The 24,062-nt window shown below is 32.1% G+C and overlaps 1 protein-coding gene and 1 long non-coding RNA gene across 2 annotated transcripts; both read left to right on the top strand.

Moving 5' to 3' along the window:
* Nucleotides 1-1,666: 1,666 nt before the first annotated feature.
* LOC112713056 (RING-H2 finger protein ATL70-like) lies at nucleotides 1,667-2,218 on the top strand. The gene has a single exon (XM_025765826.3). The coding sequence runs from the start codon at nucleotides 1,667-1,669 to the stop codon at nucleotides 2,216-2,218; it is 552 nt and encodes a 183-aa protein (XP_025621611.1).
* Nucleotides 2,219-9,013: 6,795 nt separating this feature from the next.
* On the top strand, nucleotides 9,014-12,088 carry LOC112709417 (uncharacterized). The gene is made up of 2 exons (XR_011866005.1): nucleotides 9,014-9,735; nucleotides 11,134-12,088. It is a non-coding gene; the product is annotated as an uncharacterized lncRNA (long non-coding RNA).
* Nucleotides 12,089-24,062: the final 11,974 nt, after the last annotated feature.

Below are 24,062 nucleotides of genomic sequence, written 5' to 3'. Positions count from 1 at the left end.
TTTTAAAATAAAATTGTGACTTTTTAAAAAATTATTTAAATATTTATAAAAAAATTAAAAAAAAGTTTTTATAATAAATTTTTTTTATTATTTTTTAAAAATAAATATTTTTAAAATTAAAAAATTAAATATAAAATAATTTAATTATAAATTATTTTTAATATAAATATTTATTGTTTAATTTTTTTTACAAAAAAATTTAATTTATTTATCTAGGCTAAATTTTCAAAGTCACATCGATTTGATTTTACCCTTTGAAATGAGGGTTGGCTTCAAATGGAAGAAACAAAAAATAATTAATTAACCGTTTATATATATTATGATAAACGGAGTACGTTTACCAAAGTGATAATGTAAGTTGACTATTTTGGTATTTTTCTTAACTCGATTCCATTTTTCATTTTATATCGGGTTTCCAATTATAAAATTGTTACATATCCACAAAGGGGAACCCCTTTACGCTAATCCATCCAAAAAATTCTACTGCTTGTTGGAAGGAAAATATACATATAATAATCTTATTAATGAGTAAGTCGTTGAAGTGCTAAAAATCTAAAATAGAGCAATCACAGTTGACTTATGTCTAAATCATTATTTCTATTATTATTATTTGGATGATTATGAAGAAATGCATGCTAGATATTTGTTGTTAACTTGCTATTATTTTTGAAAAAATATAGGAGATAATAAGAATATTAAATAATATGAATAATAGATATATTAAATGTTTAATTCAATAAATATGCAGATGATTATGTTGATTTTTAATTAGATGGTTGTTATTTCTTTTGATTTAATTTAATTTATTCATGCACAGCTTAATAACGACTGAATTAGGTGTGCAAATGGTTATTCTAATGTTAGTGTTTAGAAAGTAATTTAGGAATAGAATATTTTTTTATTTTATTGGGTCAATTCTAAAGTATATTATTCATATTGTTCACAAAAGTCATTATCTATCTAATAAAACTGATTACTTTTTCTTTTATATTTCTAAATTAATACATTCGAATGTGTTATGTAAACAATAAAAAGTAATGGTGATATTTAAAAAGCAAACAGAAGATAAAAGAAAAAGGTAGGAAGAAGTTAGTAATATTAATGAAGTTAAATCCTCTAAAATAAGAAGAAATGAAAAATAATAAAGCAAGATATTAATTATCATAAAATTTGTAACTCTTATCGTATCTGAATTTTGTATCTTAATTTAATAGTGATTAATTCGTTACTTTATCATTTTATTAAGTCTCTCCCTCCATAAGAACTTTGATCCGGTTAAACTTGAATCCAAGCAACCTACTTAAAGCTTGTCCAGATAAGTTGGTAGTGGTGGCTGGGACCAAAAATCCTAGTTTTATGAATAGACAATTTAGATTAAGGTTGTCAAGATTATATATGACACTTGCATTGCATGTAGCCGCCACCAACTAGAGACAAAACTATCGTTAGGTATATTCACAAACCGCCACCACCACATAGTAACTCCCCACACAAGTTGACATTTTATTCCTTTTGCCTACACATTAACACTTAACCCCCACAATTTCATCCATCACCTTGGCCACATTTCTATCCTCCTTTGTAGAAAGAGTAACATAGTATAACATAGTGCATCTTCTTAGTTTCTTCTTCATAAAGCAACACTTTGAAGCTTTTCCTTTGTTCCATGAACAACACTTCCAATTCTACTGAGGACTCTCAAGAGGACATAACCGGATACACGTATTATTCGGTTTCTTTGTCTCTTGGCTTCCTCCTCTTGATGGCATTCATAGCTCTCACTGCATACTACTGCAGCAAAAGCAGGATTCGAGACGAGCGAACCGGACCAAGCTCCGGAAGAACCAATAGCAGTTTCAATTCAAACAGGACAGTGATCATGGACAGAGACCCATCCTCTATAACAATCCAAATTGGTGAGGAGCAACAACAAATGCAAGAATCAATCCTCAAAAGTTATCCTATGTTGTTGTTCTCCCAAGCCAAGCTTCATCAAAAGGCAGATGATCCAACAGAACTTCTTAGTTGCTCAATATGTTTGGCAGATTATGCAGACTCAGAGTGGTTACGGCTATTACCTGATTGTGGCCATTTTTTTCATAGGGATTGTATTGATGTATGGTTGAGGCTAAACCTTTCTTGTCCAATGTGTAGGAACTCTCCATTACCCACCCCTCTTGCTGAAGTTGCTCCCTTGGCCGCTACAAGGGCTTATTGAGACTCTTCTAAAGTGAGAAAATATACTTTAATAGTTAGTAAGACGGTTTAGTAATCTTTAAGATATTATTAATATAGTTATAGTCTATCTTTTATATGTGAGATAATTATTGTAATCAACTTTTAAGATTGTGCAGCTCAGCTTCTATAGTTAATTTCTTACTTTATGATTGTCAATTCTAAAATATGAAGTTTTTTTTGGATATACACTTAAACTCACACACACTACATTAACTAGACTAAACTCGAATTCAAATGCAGTATACTATGAGACAGTGAGGCACCATGATCTGTCACTTCAACTAAATTGAAAAGTTGTCATCATCAGCCGCTTCAACTAAATTGAAAAGTTATCATGATCTGCCACTTCAACTAAAACTTTCAGTACAAAATATGGAGTTTGAAAAATTGTCATGATCTGTAACTTTAACTAAAGCCTTCAGTTCAGTACAAAATATAGAATTTAAAAAATTGTCATGATCTGCTATTTCAACTAAAATCTTTGGTACAAGATATGGAGTTTGAAAAATTATCATAATCTGATACTTCAACTAAAGTCTTTGGTACAAAATATGAAATTTAAAAATTGTCATGATTTAGATCTGTCACTTTAATTAAAGTTTCGGTATAAAATATGAAATTTGAAAAGTTGTTATAATCTGCTGCTAAAGCCTTCAGTACAAAATATGGAGTATGAAAAATTATCATGATCTGATACTTCAACTAAAGTTTTCAGTACAAAATATGATATTTAAAAAATTGTCATGATTTGGTCATGATCTGCCACTTCAACTAAAGTTTTTAGTATAAAATATGGAATTTGAAAAGTTGTCATAATCTGCTGCTTCTGCCAAAGCCTTCCCTGCAAAATATGGAGTTTGAAAAATTATCATGATCTAATACTTCAACTAAAGTCTTCAGTACAAAATACGAAGTTTAAAAAAATTTCATAATTTGCCGCTTCAACTAAAGTCTTTAGTACAAAATATGGAGTTTGAAAAGTTGTGATGACCTCCTGCTTCAACTAAAGGCTTCAGTACAAAATATAAAGTTTAGAAAGTTGTCATGATCTGCTACTTTAACTAAAGTCTTCAGTACAAAATTTAAAATTTTAATATAAATTATGGAGTTTGAAAAGTTATCATGATCTGTCGCTTCAACTAAAGTCTTCAATACAAAATATGAAGTTTAAAAAGTTATCAGAAGAATATTGTTATTTATATATGAGAAGTAAATATATTTTATGAAATTGTAAAGAGAGAATCATACATAAAAGAAAAGATACAATTTTAAAAAGGCGCTATAGAATAGTAGCTAGAATAAAATGAAAAGTGAATCGTGATTACTTAAAGTGAGAAAGTATACTTTAATAGTTAGTAAGACGGTTTAGTAATTCTTAAAATATTATTAATATAATTATAGTCTATCTTATAAGTGAGATAATTATTATAATTAACTTTTAAGACTATGATGTTCAGTTTCTAAAGTTAATTTCTTATTTTATGACTCTCAATTCTAAAATATGAAGTTTTTTTTTGGATATGTACTTAAACTCACACACCGTATTGACTAGACTAAATTCAATTCAAATGCAGCATACTACGAGGTATTGTGGTACCATGATCTGTCACTTCAACTAAATTAAAAAGTTGTCATGATCTGCTGCTTCAATTAAAGCCTTTAGTATAAAATATGAAGTTTAAAAAGTTGGCATGATCTGTCGCATCAACTAAAGTCTTTAGTACAAAATATGAAATTTAAAAAATTGTCATGATCTGCTATTTCAACTAAAGTTTTCAGTATAAAATATGGAGTTTGAAAATTTGTTATGATCTGTTACTTCAACTAAAGTCTTCAGTTCAGTACAAAAAATAGAGTTTAAAAAGTTGTCATAATCTGCTATTTCAACTAAAACCTTCGATACAAAATATAAAATTTGAAAAATTCTCATGATCTGCTACTTCAATTAAAGCTTTCAGTATAAAATATGAAGTTTGAAAAGTTGTCATGATCTGTCGCTTCAACTAATGCCTTCAGTATAAAATATGGAGTTTAAAAAGTTGTCATGATTAGCCGCTGTCATGATTTGCCACTTCAACTAAAGTCTTTAGTATAAAATATGAAATTTGAAAAATTATCATGATCTGTTACTTCAACTAAAGCCTCCAGTTCAGTACAACTATAAGAAAATAAAACATTTGTACAAAAATTTTGTATCAAATTTAAAATTGTTACAAATAAATAATTTTTTGTAATAATAATTGGTAATTGTTACAAAAGAATAATGTTTTGTAACAACATTACAAGTTGTTACAAAATATGATAATATTTTGTAACAACCTACTTTTTTTTTGTTACAAATTACGTTAGTTTTTGTAACGAAATGGTATTTTGTTACAAAATATTATAATATTTTGTAACAAAAAAAGTTGCAAAAATTCTAAATATTTTGTAACAAAATATTTTTTTATTTCAAAAACTCCAATTGTTTTGTAACAAAATATCTTTTTGTTTCAAAAACTCCAATTGTTTTGTAGCAAAAAATTAATTTGTCACAAAATTCAATATTATTTATAACAAGTTAATTATTTGTCACAAATATAAGTATATTTTATAACATTTTTTTTTCAAAATGTTAAACACTTTAAGAATAAAAAAATTTATGTATATATATTTTTTAAAATAATTTTATTTTGTTTCAAAAAATAGAATTTTTTTGTTGGAACCATAGACGGTGGAAATATCAAAGTTTTAGGGGAAGTTCTGTCAAATTTTTTTTAAATATTTTGGATAAAAATTAATGAAAAAAATTATAATTAGTGTTATATCTTGTTTCTAATTTTTGTTTCGGTCTTTCTTATTTACAGGAGTGATAAAATGGTGACAACATGCTACCTTAAAGGCTCAAGAATATTTTGATTCATAGAGACACTAATCTATGTTAGACTTTAAACTTTTGGTTGAACTTGTGCAAGAAATAATTATTGTAATTAACTTTTAAGATTGTTCAGTTCAGTTCAGCTTCTAAAATTAATTTCTTACTTTATGATTGTCAATTCCAAAATGTGAAGTCTTTTTTGGATATACACTTAAACTCACACACACTGCATTGACTAGACTAAACTCGAATTCAAATGTAGCATACTACGAAGCAGTGAGGCACCATGATCTATCACTTCAACTAAATTGAAAAGTTGTCATCATCTGCCGCTTTAACTAAATTGAAAAATTATCATGATGTGCCATTTCAACTAAATTAAAAAGTTGTCATGATCTGCCACTTCAACTAAAGCCTTCAGTATAAAATATGGAGTTTAGAAAATTGTCGTGTTCTGTTAGTTCAACTAAATCTTTCAATTCAATACAAAATATAGAATTTAAAAAGTTGTCATAATCTTCAACTAAAGACTTCAGTACAAAATATGGAGTTTGAAAAACTGTCATAATCTAATATTTCAACTAAACTTATAGAGTTTAAAAAGTTGTCATGATCTGCCACTTTAACTAAAATCTTTAGTACAAAATATGGAGTTTGAAAAATTATCATGATCTGATCATGATCTGCCACTTCAACTAAAGTCTTCAATATAAAATATGGAATTTGAAAAATTGTCATGATCTGTTGCTTCTGCTAAAACCTTTGGTACAAAATATGAAGTTTGAAAAATTATCATGATCTGATACTTCAACTAAAGTCTTCAATACAAAATTTGAAGTTTAAAAAATTGTCATGATCTGATCATGATTTGTCACTTCAACTAAAGTCTTCATTATAAAATATGAAATTTGAAAAATTGTCATGATCTACTGCTTCTGCTAAAGCCTTCGATACAAAATATGAAGTTTGAAAAATTATCATGATCTGATACTTCAACTAAAGTCTTCAGTACAAAATTTGAAGTTTAAAAAATTGCCATGATCTGATCATGATCTGCCACTTCAACTAAAGTCTTCAGTATAAAATATGGAGTTTGAAAAATTGTCATGATCTGCTGCTTCTGCTAAAGCCTTCGATACAAAATATGAAATTTGAAAAATTATCATGATCTGATACTTCAACTAAAGTCTTCAGTACAAAATATGAAGTTTAAAAAATTGTCATGATCTGATCAAGATCTGCAGTTTCAACTAAAGTCTTCAATATAAAATATGGAGTTTGAAAAGCTATCATGATTTGCTGCTTCAGCTAAAGTCTTCAGTACAAAATATAAAATTTGAAAAGTTTTCATAATCTTCCACTTCAATTAAAGTCTTTAGTATAAAATATAAAGTTTAAAAAATTATCATGATCTACTATTTTAACTAAAATTTTTAATACAAAATATAAAATTTAAAAAATTATCAGAAGAATAATGTTATTTATATATGAGAAGTAAATATGTTTTATAAAATTGTAAGGAAAAAATCACATACATAAAAAGAAAAGATACAATTTTAAAAAAATAGCTATAAAATAGTAGCTAGAATAAAATTAAAAGTGAATCTTGATTACTTAAAAAGTACGATACACATTACACTATCATATTAAATTTAATTTAATTCCGATTCTTATATGCTTGGGACATATATACTTTGGCAACACTTTGATCAAGTTGTTATTTGTCTACATTAGTTGCTACATGCATGCTAAAGACAAATAAGTGATGGGTCCATTAGCTAGAAAACCATGATTACCCACAGTTCTTAAGGATCTCTCTCTTTAGAATTTTTTCCATTATGGAGAGGGAATAGAGGAATTTTCATTGGAAAAACTTTCTATACTTGATTCATTAATGAACTTTATGTTTTCAAGTACAGAGATAATGGTTCCAACAACTTAATTAAGAAACAGACATTGTGTCTCTATCTAATCTCTATCTAGTGGGAGACATGTATTGTTACTTTAAAACAAGTGGACAAATCCCTTAGGAAGCCATCAACACATTTTTAAAGATCAATGTATTAAGTGGAAACATGTCTCTTCATCTAATTTTGTCTTTTGACAAAACATATATATAAATGTCAAGGTAGGTTTAAAATAATAATCATTGATCATTTTCTACATGTATTATTGTAAAGAATTAATATATTAATTTTTAAATATTAATTTTTAATAGTGAAGGATAAATTCTCCCATAAAAAAATAGAAAGAAAGAAACACGAAGTTGTTATTTTTAAGAGATTATTTTATTTATATTATATGCATTTTTTTTTTTGTTGAAAATAGAATTTAGAGTTTACTCCTTAAACTATGCAGGTAAAACCTTAAAAAGTTGTTAACTATATAAAAAGGCAAGTACACGTATGTATTCATTTAAAAATCATTGACCTCTCATGATTCGGTGGTCAACTAGCTATATATGTTATTAAATGTATATTAAAATTAATTATTAGTATAAAATATATATTAAAATAAATTAAATTATAAATATATTTCTATATAAATATATAGTAATTGATTTTTTATAGGCATATAATATTTTTTGTAAGTGGTATATTCTTAAAACTAAATACACGGGGAATAATTGCATGCTTAGCTGTTGCAAAATAATTATTCAATACTTATGCGATTATTTTACGTTCTAATTAATATCCAATAATTTGCAAGATAATTTGTTCAACAAATGCATGCATCACAAAAGTATTGAAAATATCAAATTTTAATTAATTAATTTAATTTTTTATTTCATTACTTGGCTGTTCAAATAATTTATATATTTATATCTCTTCAACTTCTCCAATATACATACATAGTTGAGAAAACAATTGAATAGGTGATTGTCATTGTACATAGGTTTGCGTAAAGTCATTGTCGATCTCTCCTGTGTTATCCGCTTAATTATATCCTACCTACATATTATTCAAATAGAAGCTCCTCAAAAAAAAAAAAAAAAAACTAAAAGGCAATTCAAACCAACAAATTAAAATAAGGAATTTTGTAGAGTGTATTCTAGATACACTCGCTCGTTAGAAGAGTAAAAATTAAAAAGTTTTCATTTTTTTAATATGTTATTAATTTGATTAAACTCCTCTAAAATGAGAAAATTAATAATTTAAAAAAATTAATTATTCTTAAATTAAAATAATAAAACTCATTTAAAATTTATAAATTCAATATTATTTGAGAAATTCAATAATATTTGAGAGTATAAAACCGTTCATGAGTTTTACTATTTAGAAGATCAGAGGAAAATTTTAGAGATATTTGTTAGTCTTTTACAACTCCTCTAAAAGACTAAAACTCTCATTTTCAAATTCTCCTAAATTTTAATTATTTATTATATTTTACCTCTATTATCTAATTATATTAGAAAATATTAAATCTTATATTTTATATATTATAATAAAGAATAGAATTATCAAAATATATAATAAATACTTCAAACTTCTCTTACTTATTTTAAATAATAATGTTATGTGTATATTAAAATTAAGTATTAAATTAGTTATATATATATATAATATAAATTAAAAAATATATAATTAAACCACACATATATTTATACATAAATATATAATAATGATTACTTTTTGTGTGTTCACATAGCATTTTTTTTATTTTAAACTTGTAATGAACAATAAAATTGTTAAAAATATAATTATTTATATGTTTATGATATAGTATCAAAATTTTTACAACCAAAATATTTAAAGCTTGATCTTTAAAAAAAAAAATTAGCATAAGACAAAAATAAAAAACTAATAAAAAAATTCAACCAAACCATAAAAAAAATCTTAAAAAATTTGTTAAAATATAGCATTGATGCGTTAATTTCTTTTTATCTTTGTTCCGTTTCTTTTTCCTACAATAGGAGAATTATAATGGTATTTAATTAATGCAATGATCGAATATAAAAAGGACATTGACGAACCAACACACAAAATACCTTATAGAAATTAAATTGTTAAATTAATCCCTTATTATCGATCACACACAAACACACCCACCCCATTAACCCTCTTCCAACCCCACTACAACAATTTCTCCATTGAAGATGTCCGATTCCACTTCCAACTCCGACTCCGATAACGAAAACTTTGTTTTAACGATGATAATTAATAACTCCAACGACAGTGCTTTTCGTTTCACTCATGCCATGGCATTCATATTTGGCTTGATATTCTTGTTTAAGACCATAAATTTCTTACATTCTTGCTTTTTCAGGCCTCCAAGAATCCCCACCATACTCCACACACCGGTCGATGTTCCATCACCTTACGTGTCCGTGTCAGTGGCCGAGTCTTTAGAGCACGGTCACTGCCATGGCCACATAGACGGTCACATCGACACGGGTTACGAGAATTCTCCTAAGATGTCATATTCTGATGAAGTAATGAAGAAAAGTAGTGTTGGAGGTGGATGCATCATATGCTTAGGGGATTACAAAGAGATTGAGATGTTGAGGGTTCTTCCTGGTTGTGGCCATGTCTTTCACCAAGCTTGTGTTGATCCATGGCTCATGTTACACTCCACATGCCCCATATGCCGAAAATCATTGCCACATGCACCATAGCTAGAAATACAACAATACCATAGAGGTTAAACCAAAACCCTAATTATTTTATGTTATTTCTAAAAGACAGATATTAGAAGGCAAATACTTTTTTATTAATATTTGTTAATATTTTGGGTATTAAGTTTTAGAATTTAGTAAGAAAAATACTTTTATTGATCGAGTGTGGACCAAAATAATAAATTTTGTTGGTCATGTAACTTTGTTTATTTTTAAATAAATTATACACCTAAATAATTATTGGCTGGGTCATTTGGGTGAACTCTATTTGAACCTTTTATATATATTAAAGAATAATAAAGAAGATAAGTTTTAGTTGTTTTTAGTAAATTTATTTTCAAACATTTTTGTATGTCAAATTAGAGAATAATACTTCTTTAATTTCAATTGGACTTCGATACAAAAATTTATTAACTATTATACATTATTAATTTTACAATTAAAATATATCACATATCATTTTAGTATTAGAATTGAAATTAATTTTTTTCTTCAAAATTAAAGAGGAGTAAAATTATGCCACATGTTAATTTGGTATTGAAATTGAAATTAATTTTTTCTTCAAAATTAAAGAGTCACGTTTTCTTCTCCTCCTCCATTTTTTTTATATATCATTATCAATAATTAATTATAAATTTGACAATTAAAGTATACAACATGACATCCTTTAATTAGAATTGAATTTAAAACTAAAGTTAAAATTAAAATTAAAATATAACTATATTACATTATTAATTTAACAATCAAATATATCACAAGACGCTCTCTTATTAAAATGGGAAAGTATGAGGAGCCAATGAAATATTTTTCTCCAAAATTAATAAATTTTTTTCCCATCCTCTTATCTATCTTTCTCACCTTTTCTGTTATTTTCTCTTTACTATTTTCACCTTACATATAATTTATAAGTTATATTTTATATTTTATATTATTAATTTGACAAACCAAAATATACCATAAAATATTTTTCATTACAATTAATTTTTTTTCCAAAATTAACAATTTTCTTCTTCTTTATCTTTCTTTCTCTTTTCTCTCTCATTCTCTATCTCTCTCTATTTTTCTGGTTTACAAAAAATAAAATTAATAAAATAATATAATTCAAATAAATTCATAAAATTATAAAGAATACATTAAATTTATAATTAAATATAATTAAAAAATAATTTCATAGTATTATTCATGTAAAAAAAATATATTGCTATTATTATTATTATTATGTACATATTTTTTAAATTTTTTTATTTAGTTTTCAACTTTTATTACTTATCTTTTTAATTTATATTTTTATTTTTCTTCTTTCAAATATTTATTACATATAATTTGGAGAGAATACTAATTTTGTGATTAACAAATAGAATCAAGATTTAATTATTTCAAAAAAAATTAATTTTGAATTAATTTTTCTTCCTTGATTTGGCAGTTTGAGACTGATGTTGTAACACTACCGAGCTTCACGATGATCACTGTGAATAGTTGCGGTAAGATCATCATGCATAGAAAACTTAACACAGAGAGGAATGGTAGAGACAATAGCGTCGAACTTATTTAAAAAAAGGTCGGCCGAATATTAAATTATAAGGACAAAAGCAGTCAACAACTAAGTATTGCACGTCCACAGTTTTAGATAAAGGATGATTACCCAGTGTGCTTTGTAACCACACAGATCCTAATACCAGAACATGCTCACCTAAGAATCCGACCAGGTCTCCAGTAGAAGGTTGGAGTAAGTTATTGCTTAGTTTCATTTTTTGGAATGTTGAATAGAATAAAACATCTACACTGCAGGGTCTTGTAACACTTTACGAACCAAAAGGTCTCCTAACTGGATGAAAATCACAACTGGGTCATCCAAATTTGTTGTGTTTGTATGAAAATCAGACTCTCGAAACGTCATTTGTGGAAGGTATGGAGTAGTTTGAGTTGCACTTGGATTGCCTTCTACTGAGAGCATAGCTCAGTATATACGTTTCCGTGCTGAGCTGGTTGCTCCTCCACATGCGAAGCTTCCTGAAATACAGTTAATAACTTCTCGTAGTTGGTCATGATGATGATGAGTCATCTTCTCTTTATCTCGGGAGTAGTGTCCTGCCGAGGTGTGGTCGGCAAAGGATGTGGCATGATTTTGTATGTGTCCACTGATGTATTTGTCTAGGTGACCTTGCCGAGCTAATCGCTCTAACAGGTCTTTGGTTATTACATACTCGTCAGTAGTGTTCCCATGCTTCTGGTGAAAGGTGCAATATTTGGATTTATCCATGTAACAACCCAATTTTTGGCAGGTCTGGATTACTGCCAGTCATCAGGTGTCACTTTTCAATAATCCTATAAAACTCTAGACTCGATAATAGTTACTACATATGAGTCTTTCGTACTAACGGGATCACGTATGTTAGCTTATTTTTATCATATGCTTTTCTTAATAAATACGTTAGCAAAACCATAAACATCATCAAAGATATACAAAATAAAATAACTACCAAACTAATAGCAAAATCAAATAGCAACAAGATTACAGAAAAACTTTTATACATATATACATCTTAAGTTAGTTCATACAAACTTGGCATGCTTAGCTATATATAGATATACATATAAACTTATATACAACTGACAAGTTTTCAAAATACTTGGTTCTTATAGAAAATCCCTAACTGGTATCCGAGTTGAAAAAAGAAAAGAAAAATATCAAGTCCTACCCTTAAAAAATGCTACACAAGTGAGGAAAAGCAAAGTCTAAGGAATAAAGACCATCTATCCCACATTCTTCTCACCATTGGGACATAAGTCTATAGGCATCATCTCAAGACTAGTCTCGAGCATCTTCTGTAGGGTCTAAAAATGCGTGCTCTGTCCTCTCTAAATATAACTCCAATTTCGGCAATCAAGTTGAAATCCTCCCTTTGGGGGAAAAGGAAAAAGGAAGGGATGAGAACCTATATGGTTCCTAGTAAGGCGACACTGACGGAGGCGGAAATTGACCGATTAAGAATTTAATGGAATAAATACGTTGCAAGTACATTTCTTAACCAGTGAAAATTCGCTTATCAATTTAAAAGGGTTGTCACAAAATTAGAATAAAAATACTGGGAGTATGAATCCCAAGTCGTCTCCCAACGAATTGACAAAAAAGTGCAGCTTATTGGTCAGAGGTTTTCCAAGAAATTTTGAGTTTGAGAAACAGGAAAATAAATAAGTGAATTTATGTAATTTAAATAAAGATCTTGACCGGGAGAAGATTAATTGGAAGTTTTATCCTTGTTGGATTTTTCTCAAGATCAATTGATAATTGGTAGTTGTTTCCAATTAGTTATCCTTTACTGAATAAAGGAAAGTCAAATAAGTTGGGAGTCAACTTCTATTCACAAGTTCTAATCCTCTCCCTTGGGAAGGATTAGCGTTAGTGACTAGAGAGTCAACCAACAATAAACCCAATTACAATTTGACTCCTGAGTATTCCAACTCAAGATTCTCCTTTTAATCAGCTTCCAATCAAGTTGGAGAACTACTCCATTATCATGAATATAGACTTCACAAAATTAAAAGGAAAAATAAAGAAAGACATGATAAACAATAATAAAAAAGATCAATTAAAAATAAAAATAGTTCTTGTATTAATAAAATCTAAAAATAATCCAATTGTAACTCTGGACAAATTAAGGATATGAAAGAGTAAGTGAAAAGTAAGAAAATAAACTAGAATGATGAAGTCTTGGCGGAGGTAACAACTCTTTTCAATATCCAAATCCAAAAGCAAATAAAATTCTAAGAACTATAAATGTGTAGAGAGAAAACCTAGAGGAGGAGTAAAATCTGATCTAAAAACTAAAAACAATCCTAATGAGAATCTCCCTCGAGTCTTTGCATGTTCCCTGACTTTAGTCTATGTTTCTGGGCCGAAAACTAGGTCAAAATGTGGCCCGAAATTGCCTCCAGCGATTTCTGTAAATTCTGTAGATGGCGCATGTCACGCGTACGCATCGTCCACGCGATCGCGTCATCCAGTGTTTTTCCTCGCCACGCGTACGCGTCGTCCACGCGTTCGCGTCATCCGTGCAGATTTCAATCCACGCGTTCGCGTCAGGCACACGAACGTGTCACTGCAATTTTCTCCATTTCGCGTGGTCGCACAAGCCATGCGTCCGCGTTGGTGTTCGCTGGTCATCTCCTTGATTTCTTGTGTTCCATCCATTTTTGCAAGCTTCCTCTCCATTCTCTAAGTCATTCATGCCCTATGAAATCTGAAACACTTAACACACGGATCACGACATCGAATGGTATAAAAGAGAATTAAAATACACAATAAAAAGATCTCTATGAAGCAAGTTTTCAACCATAGAACAACTTTGGGAAGGAGTTGTAATATCATGCTAATCACATGAATAAGTGGGTAAAGACTTGATAAAACCACTCAATTAAACACAATATAAATCATAAAATAATGGTTTATCAACCTCCCCACACTTAAACATTAACATGTCCTCATGCATAGTTCAAGGAGATAAAATAAATGAGTAGGGGAAATGTAAGACTCATGCAATGCGATGCAACCTATATATATATGAATGCAACTATATGATTTTGTCTACTTGGTTAAAAGCAAATAAGTTCTTTAAGACAAACATAAATCAAATTCCACTAATTCAAGTCATACAGTAAGAACAGGTAAACTTGTAAGAAGACAGCTCATAAAAGCAGGAAACATAGGATCAAGCATTGAACCCTCACTGATGGTGTATGTGCACTCTAATCTCTCTAGTGTATAGGGTAATCACTCTATCCTTCTGTAATCATGCTTTCTAAACTTTGTTCTTTTCCTAACCAATCAACAATATTTAATGTACCAATGCAAACATCATGAGGTCTTTTCAAGGTTGTAATGGGGCTAAGGTAAGGGTAAGGGTATATATATATATATATATATATATATATATATATATATATATATATATATATATATATATATATATAAGGCTAAGTGAGCTAAAATATGAATCTTTGACTAACATAACCTCTCACCTAGTATACATACGCTCTATATAAATTAGAATCGTGCATAGCTATCCAAAATTTCTCACTTTGCATTACTACTCATGTATCAACTTTTCTTTTAATTTTTATCACATATGCATTGATCTTTAATTAAACTTAGCATTGGGGTAATTTTATCCCCTTATTTATTTATTTATTGAATATATATATATATATATTTTTTTTTTAAAATAAAGACATTTAAGATAAAATAACATATCAATGCATATGGATTTTTTTTTCTGTTTTACATGAGTAGGCACCCAAATTTCCAATATTTTATTAAAGTAAGAACATAACACATTCCCTTATTAACCCATGTTCCCACAGTTTTTCCCATACTTAATTAACACACAGTCTCTATCTTAAGCTAACTTAAGATTCAATTTGGGATAATTATATTATTTTTCTACTTAAGGCTAGTGATGTGATAAAATATAGAACAAATGGGGTTTAAAAGGCTCAAAGTGGCTGACAAGGGTGATTTAAGGGGTAGGTTCATTTGGGATAAGTGAGCTAAATAAGTAATAGTCTCAATCATATGCATGCATATAACACATTAAGCATTGGACATATAGGATGAAACAAAATATAAATTACAATCATAGAGAAGTAAACACACAAGAATGAAATGTTTATGGTTAAATAGTGTAACCATATAAATAAGTTCAAAATCTCACGGGTTGTGTGTTCTTTGCCTAAAAAACCATGTTCCAAATACAACTTCAAATAAATTTAACACAAAAAGTTTCGATTTAAATTAGTGAAAATTTTCAAAAATAGGGTCTTAAAAAGAAACTCATTATATTTCAACCAAATAGAACATGCATGCAAATAACCTATTATTAAACAATCTATCCTATCCTAATCAAAGGAAAAATAACTAAATATCCTACTTTATTGATATTAGGGAAGAGAAGTTACCTCCGGAAATCAGGTACTGACCGACCTCCCCACACTTAAGGCTTTGCACCGTCCTCGGTGCCATCTATCAGGAACAAAGGGGGGCTGGTAGTAGTATTTCCACAGTCGGGACCGTCATGGCTCCCTGTGCTAGTAAATGAAGTGGAGTCCGGGGTGTCTCGGTCATTGTAATGTCTGTGGTCTCCTGTGAGTAGCTTCTTAAGGTATTTGAATCGGCGCTGGTTACGGCACTCTCGTAGCTTCGCTTTCTATTCTTGCCGGTCTAACCTCTCCAGTATCTGATGGAGCAGCTGACTTGTTGAAGGTGCTTGTGGTGTGGAAGGGGGAATGTCTTCAGCATGTTCTGCAAGTTGGCTGGTAGTGGCTGCTGGAGGTCTGATATTTTTCCCGTTAGGGACGTACTGATCACTCCGTGGAAGCATGGCTTTGGTGTCTCCAGCTCTGTATGAGACTCCGGCTACTGAGACGAGATCTGAAACCAAGGCGGGAAAAGATAAGTTGTCCGTAATTTGTACATGTCCCATGGCACTCCGGATGTGTTTTGGTAGGTTTAGAGGCTGGTCTGTAATGATACACCAGAGTAGAACAGTCATGTCTGCAGTGAAGGAGGACTCATGAGTGCTCGGAAAGATGTAATGGGACATAATCTGTGTCTATACTCGAGCTTCTAAGGCAAGTGCGGAAGCCGATATTCCCTTAGGTCGGGAACGATGGTATCCGTAGATCCATGTGCTGCCAGGTTGTGCTATAACTCTGAGAACGGTGTCCCAATCAAATTGGTATGTCTGGCACTTGAGTGCAGCTTCTTGAAATGCGTCCAAACCTTCTGGAGCAGGGGAAAGATCTAAAGCTTTTTGCATGGCCTCTTCTGTGATGGGGACTTACTTCTGACGGACATAGATAGACTGCAGGGTTGGCAAGTGAAAGTTGGAGTAGAATTCAACTACCGATGATAGATTAACCTGACGTGGCTGTCTCTGTAGGAATCCCCATTGTCTTCACTCAATGCGGGGCTCAACAAATTCAGCAATTTGGGTCAGGAGGATGAGAAGGTGCTCATTGTTATAGTTTCTTTCTGCCAGAATGGGGAACATCTGCTCACAGTAGCGGTTAGTAAATCGCAGAGTGTCCCTTGCTGGGAAGGCTTTCTCTATTTCATCGACCTTGATGATCCTCTTGATTCATTTTGTTGAGGGTTTCTCCGCTGTTGAAGATGGCTCTGCCACTAATGCTCGTTTTGTTCCTCTCCTTGCTGGTGGTTTGGAAGTAGCTTTCTCCTTGCCTTTCTTGGTTGCCATCCTGAAAAGGGAAAAAGAAAGTAACTTGTAAAGCTAAGGGTTAGAGCAAGAGAGCAAACAGTAAAGCTGGTAATCAATGCACGGTAAAGAAGAATGTCGTTAACACATGGTCATGACTACATGTGAAAAGTCCATCAATGAAAATATAGCAAGTGCATGGTGGAACAATTAAATGCAAGATGTTTATTGGCATGCCGAAAAGGGCATGAGTAGCATAGATCAAGCATGCAATGTCCAAGTTAGATTACCAAGTCTTTCAAACTAAAAATCTGTTTGTAATAGCAATTATATTTAATTAATAAAATATAAAAGGGGTTCGTGAAAAGCAAGCATTTAGAGTAGTAGAATAAAAAAAATTCTAAAAATAGTGCATAATGCCAGACGGACTTTTTCACAAACACATAGCATGCATGGTAAATATATTTTTGAAAGTAAGAAATTTGAACATGCAAGCAATCCCATGAAAAGTAATATAATTGTCAAACAAATCCTTAATAATCCACAAGCGAAATATAGAGAATAAAGACCCAAATAAATTTCCAACACCAATAAAAAATGGTTTAAAAAGAAAAAGAAAAAGAAAACATAAATAATGAAAGGAAAAAGAAAAAGAAGAAAAAAATAAAAATAATAAATGGAAAAGTAAAGAGAGAAGAAGGAAAGAAAAGAACTTTGATGATGAGTGGAAAAAAGAAAGAGGGGGGAAGTAAGTAAGAAGTGGGAAAGAATGAAGAGGGAAGGAAGGAAGAAGAAAGAAAGAAGAAGGGAAAAGAAAAATTAGGATTTGGGGAAGAAAATATATGATATTTGGCTAATCTGGATAAGCTGTGCGGTGCAGGTGTAGCAACCCTCAATTTTAAAAATATAAATATAAATAAGTTATAATTTATTTTATAAAAATTAGAATTCTTTATTTAAAAAAAAATTATTTTTATTATCAATAATAAAACTTATTTTATAATAATTTAAATTTAATCAAATTTATATTATTATTATTATTATTATTATTATTATTATTATTAGCTATAAAGCATAGGAGATAAAAGGTGGTTTAAACTTTGCATCAGGTTACATATATATTGTTATTATCATTATGCATTAGGTTACGTTATATATATATATATATATATATATATATATATGTGGCATCTATATAATAAAGAAACTAAGGCGGTTTATACATAATAATAATTAAAAAAAAGAAAAGCCAAGACGGTCATATATATATATAAACATATCTATGTGAATATCGTAATAGAAGGAGGGGAGAACGTAACGAAGGAAAAAAAAACGTAAATTCTTCCAAACTTCCGGCTTCGATTTCTGGAAATCTGTAACTCCAATCAAAAATCTAATCCGGTAAGAGTATTTGTAACCTCCTCTTCTACACGTTGACACCATTTTTGATTAGTGGAAGTTGACAATGACGTAGCTCCTCTTTTCTTTGGATTTGGCTAACGAGAGTTTTAGGAGGCAAAGACGATTCTGGACGTTTTCTTCTTTGATAGTTTGGTCAGAAAGTTTCTCCAGAATTTTGAATATTTTGATTCCGTACGAAGGTATGGTTTTGGTTTCTTGTAGTTAATGTTTAATGTCACGTGAAAACTTAGGCTAAAAGACCTTAAGATAGGAATGAACTGAATGTATAATTGATGGATTGTGTATATAGTATAAGATGTGAGGTTTAGCTGTTGTCAATAATTTGTTGTTGAAGTTGGTCGGTTTGGAAAAAAGATTTAATATTAGTATTTGTTTGATTATGAAATAATTTGTTACTGGACATGATTTGAGTGACTGAGAGGTGTTTGGTTTGATAGTTGGGACCCTTGAAGGGTGGCAGAAATTTGAGTCTTAGAGGAGATATTGCCAAAATTTCTTTAAAAATTGGAGTTTTGATTTGAGGTAACATTTTAAAAGGGAAAGAGATTATTATGTGGCTTGTGTATTTGAGACTATTTGTTGACCCTCTGTCGCAAGATGTGACCGGGCACTTTAACTCCCCGGATTCCCCCATGGGCATGCATATAAATATGAATATTGAATATTATTGAGCTTGGAGTTTAACTCCATGGAATACTATACTATTGAGCTTGGAGTGTGACTCCATGGAATATTATATTTGAGCTTGGAGTTTGACTCCATGGAATATTATTGAGCTTGGGGATGCGCGCACAGAGGGACTGTCCAATGGTTAACTACCAGGACTTATCGGGTTGGCTGTATAACCGACAGATGAGACTCATCAGCCATAGGACAGGCATACATCATATGCATTTGTTTGTTTGCTTGAGCGTGTATTGTTTTGGCTTGTTTAACTGTTTAATTCCGCTTATCTGCTACTTGTTCTACTTGCTGTAAATGCTTCTCTATCTGTGTTTTCCTTGCTTGAATTGTATGTGTATGCTTTTTGAGAAATTCCTCTTGACGAAGGTGTGAGGAGAGAAGGTTGTTCCACCAATGTCTCGGAGGATTGGAGGAGTCAGAAAGTGAAGTATTAAGTTAAAGTTAGATTTAGAACTAGAATACCTTAGACAATTTACCTAACTTCCGGTTTAGTTGAATTCTTAAGCTGAAATCTGAGTGTCGAAGTTTTAGAAATGCCTCTGGCTTTCCCGAGACCTTTTATATTAACTATGCGGGCACCTTTACCATACTGAGAACTTCCGGTTCTCATCCCATACTGTGTTGTTGTTTTTCAGATGCAGGTTGAGAGACACCTCGTTGAGCATTTGGGTATCCTCCTTACGAGCGAAGAACTGTCTTTTGGACTGTCATATTTTGTTTTAGGCTATGTATATATGTTTATAGAATCTCCGCATGTATATTTTGTGTTTTGTCCCTCCTAGAGGTCGACTTGGAGATACAGGGGTTTATTTTGTGGTTTGAGTTTTATTTTGGGTTGTATATATACATAATTATATACTCTGGTCGGCCTTAGCTTCGCAGGTCGAGTCTGGAGCTTGCTATCTGAGTTTTGGAACTCTGATATGTATATATATGTGTTCAGTTATCTTTCGATTTTACCTGTCCGTTTTACGAATATCCATGCGAGTGTGTCACGATTTTCTGTTTATCAATTTGTTTAGCTTGTTCTTCAAGGCTCCTAGATATGACGTCATTCAACTATATCTATGTACATATCCTTTTCTTTTAGAAGTCGTAGTACCTTGCCACCTCTGCTTTACGACTTAAGCGTAAGGCCCTGTGTGGTAGGGTGTTACAGCAGGCGACGCGGACGCGTGGGTAACGCGTTCGCGTGATATGAATTGTGCTATTGGCACAAGAGCAGCCTCGCGTTCGCGCAACTTTCTGTTTCAAACTCATTTTGCCAAAATTTAGGGTGACGCGTTCGCGTGGGTGACGCAATCGCGTGAAAGGCCATTTGTTGAAAAATGACGCGGACGCGTGGGGCACGCTTTCGCGTGGTAGGGCTTGTGTTGGGCACGCATTCATGTGGATGACGCGGATGCGTGGGAGGCCATTTTTCCACATGACGCGGAAGCGTCAGTGACGCGGTCACGAGGGCGTATTTGTGCCAAAGGCACACCTCCAGCCACGCTTTCACGCGACTTTCTGTAAAATTTTCTTGTCTTCCCAAGGCACATATGACGCGGATGCGTCGGCGACGCTGTAGCGTCATGTGCCATTTTTTTATATAGTATGCAGATGAAGATGCAACTATATGTACTAATAATGAGAAGAGTTATTTAAAAAGAAAACTAAGGAGAGGGAAAAGAACGATCATACCATGGTAGGTTGTCTCCTACCAACACTTTGCTTTAACGTCCTTAAGTTGAACACTCCACTAGCTCAGTCTCCTGCTGTTAGTGGATCCTCCAAGAGGAAGATCTCTAACTCCTTGTTCTTCTGCATCTTCTCACCATGATATAGCTTTAGGCGATGTCCATTGACCTTGACGAATTCAGAGCTTGAAGGATGACTAAAGTGAAAGACTCCGTATGGCTCAGCCTTCTCTACTTAATAGGGACTGTCCCATCTTGATCTCAACTTGTTTGGCATGAGCCTTAATCTGGAGTTGTAAAGGAGGACTAAGTCTCCAAGTTGGAACTCTCTCCTCTTGATGTGCTTATCATGCACAGCCTTCACCTTCTCTTTGTACAGCCTGGAGTTCTCATAAGCTTCTAGGCGAAGGTTTTCTAATTCTTGCAGTTGCAACTTCCTTTCAGCTCCGACTTTCTCAAATTCCATATTGCATTCTTTTACCGCCTAGAAGGCTTTGTGCTCTACCTCAACTGGGAGGTGACAGGCCTTTCCATAAACTAAGCGGAAGGGACTCATCCCGATTGGTGTCTTGTATGATGTCCGATATGCCTAAAGCGCATCTTGGAGCCTGGTTCTCCAGTCCTTTCTCTGAGGCTTGACTATCTTCTGTAATATACGCTTTATCTCTCTGTTAGACACCTCGGCTTACCTATTAGTCTGGGGATGGTAGGCTGTTGCTACTTTATGAACTATCACATGCTTCTTCAGCAATCCTGTTAGTCTCCTGTTACAAAAGTGAGTGCCTTGATCACTCACGATTGCTCGTGGTGATCCAAAGCGACAAATAATATGGTTTCTCACAAAAGAAACAACAGTGTTAGCATCATCAGTATGGGTAGGAATTGCTTCCACCCATTTAGAAACGTAATCTATAGCTAACAGTATATAAAAGTAACCATTAGAATTTGGAAATGACCCATGAAGTCAATGCTCCAAACATAAAAAATCTCACAGAAAAGCATAATCTGTTGAGGCATCTCATCCCTCTTGGATATATTACCAAACCTTTGGCAAGGGGAACAAGATTTACAAAATTCAGTAGCATCTTTAAAAAGAGTAGGCCACTAGAATCCGCAGTATAGAATTTTTCTAGCTGTTCTTTGAGGGCCAAAATGTCCTCCACTCTCAGATGAGTGGCAGACCTCTAAAATGGACTGGAATTCTGATTGAGGCACACACTGTCTAATTACCTGGTCAGCACCACACCTCCATAAATATGGATTATCCCATATATAATATTTGGACTCAATTTTCAGCTTGTCTCTTTGATGCTTAGTAAAATTTGGAGGAAAAGTGTGGCTAACTAGATAATTAGCTACTGGTGCATACTGGTGCACGAAATTGTGATCTCTAACAATGGAATTCAACTTGGTATGCGCGCTTATAACTCAACGCTTTCTTCACAATCTCGCACAACTAACCAGCAAGTGCACTGGGTCATCCAAGTAATAAACCTTACGTGAGTAAGGGTCGATCCCACGGAGATTGTTGGTATGAAGCAAGCTATGGTCATCTTGAAATTCTCAGTTAGGCGAATAATATATGATTATGGAGTTTTTGAATAATAATAATAAATAAATAGAAAATAAAGATAAAAATACTTATGTAAATCATCGATGGGAATTTCAAATAGGCGTATGAAGATGCTGTGCTCCTTCTGAATCTCTGCTTTCCTACTACCTTCATCCAATCCTTCTTACTCCTTTCCATGGCAAGATGTATGTAGGGCATCACCGTTGTCAATGGCTACATCCCATTCTCTCAGTGAAAAAGGTCCAAATGCTCTGTCACAGCACGGCTAATCATCTGTCAGTTCTCGATCATGCCGGAATAGAATCCATTGATTCTTTTGCGCTTGTCATCACGCCCAACAATCGCGAGTTTAAAGCTCGTCATAGTCATTCAATCCCTGAATCCTACTCGGACTACCACAGACAAAGTTTAGACTTTCTGGATTCTCATGAATGCCGCCATCAATTCTAGCTTATACCACGAAGATTCTGATTAAGGAATCCAAGAGATATGCGCCCAGTCTAAGGTAGAACGGAAGTGGTTGTCAGTCACGCGTTCATAGATGAGAATGATGATGAGTGTCACGGATCATCACATTCGTCATGGTGAAGTGCAATGAATATCTTAGAACCGGAATAAACTGAATTGAATAGAAAATAGTAGTAATTGCATTAAAACTCGAGGTACAGCAGAGCTCCACACCCTTAATCTATGGTGTGTAGAAACTCCACCGTTGAAAATACATAAGTGATGGTGGTCCAGGCATGGCCGAATGGCCAGCTGATAAACCCCATTTGTAGGGTTTATCTTGTGCTTGATTTAGGGGATTTTATAACCTTTTACCCACATTTATCCATTGAAATAGCATGGTTTTATAACTTCTCCCTTAATTGTGCTTAAGAGTGAAAACATGCTTTTTAGGACTTAAAATAGCTAAATCTAATTCTCCTTGATTCCATTAGATGCCTTGATATGTTTGTTAAGTGATTTAAGGTTTAGGAGGCAAAGATTGGATCAAGGGAATGAAGAAAGAAGCATGAAAAGTTGGAGAACTCATGAAGAAATGAAAGAACCGAAAAGCTGTCAAGCCGACCTCTTTGCACTTAAACAACCATAACTTGAGCTACAGAGGTCCAAATGATGCAGTTCTAGTTGGGTTAGAAAGCTAACATCCGCAGCTTCGAAACGATATAAGATTTGCCATAGTTGCTACACGTATGGTGGCACGCACGCGCATAGTACGCGCACGCGCCGTTGCTGCCACCTGGTTCACTTAAAGCAAAACGTGGCCAGCGAATTCTAAAGCCTTGTGGGCCCAATCCAACTCATTTCTGATGCTATTTAACCCAAGGAATGAAGAGGGAAAAAGAAGTTAGTTACTATTAGTCATAGTTTAGTTTTAGAAGTAGTTTCTAGAGAGAGAAGCTCTCACTTCTCTCTAGGATTAGGATTAGTTCTTAGATCTAGATTTTAATTCATCTTCTTCTACTTCTATCTTCTCAATTCCTTGTTGTTACATTCATTCTTCTCCTATTCTTTTATTGTAATTTCCTTTATGTTGTTCTTACACTTTGTTGTAGATCTACTATTGTTCCTTCCATTTTCTTTCAATTCAATAAGAGGTAATTCATAATAATTGTTCTTCTTTGCTTTTCTATTGTTGATCTATTGCCTTTGTAGTTAGATCTTTTTTTAATTCTTGCAATTTATGTTGTTTACTTTTATTGCCTTTTATGTGTTTGTTGAAATGCCTCTTTTAGTTATAGTATAGATTTTGTTCCTCTTGGCCTAGGTAGAGTAATTA

This window comes from Arachis hypogaea, chromosome 9 (genome assembly GCF_003086295.3).
Source record: "Arachis hypogaea cultivar Tifrunner chromosome 9, arahy.Tifrunner.gnm2.J5K5, whole genome shotgun sequence".
Classification (NCBI taxonomy): domain Eukaryota; kingdom Viridiplantae; phylum Streptophyta; class Magnoliopsida; order Fabales; family Fabaceae; genus Arachis; species Arachis hypogaea.
Note: the sequence above shows the minus strand (reverse complement) of the source record. Positions and strands in the feature narration are given on the sequence as shown.

Bases quoted from the DNA above. Each gene is read 5' to 3' on its own strand.
- LOC112713056 (XM_025765826.3), top strand. From the start codon at position 1,667: ATGAACAACACTTCCAATTCTACTGAGGACTCTCAAGAGGACATAACC.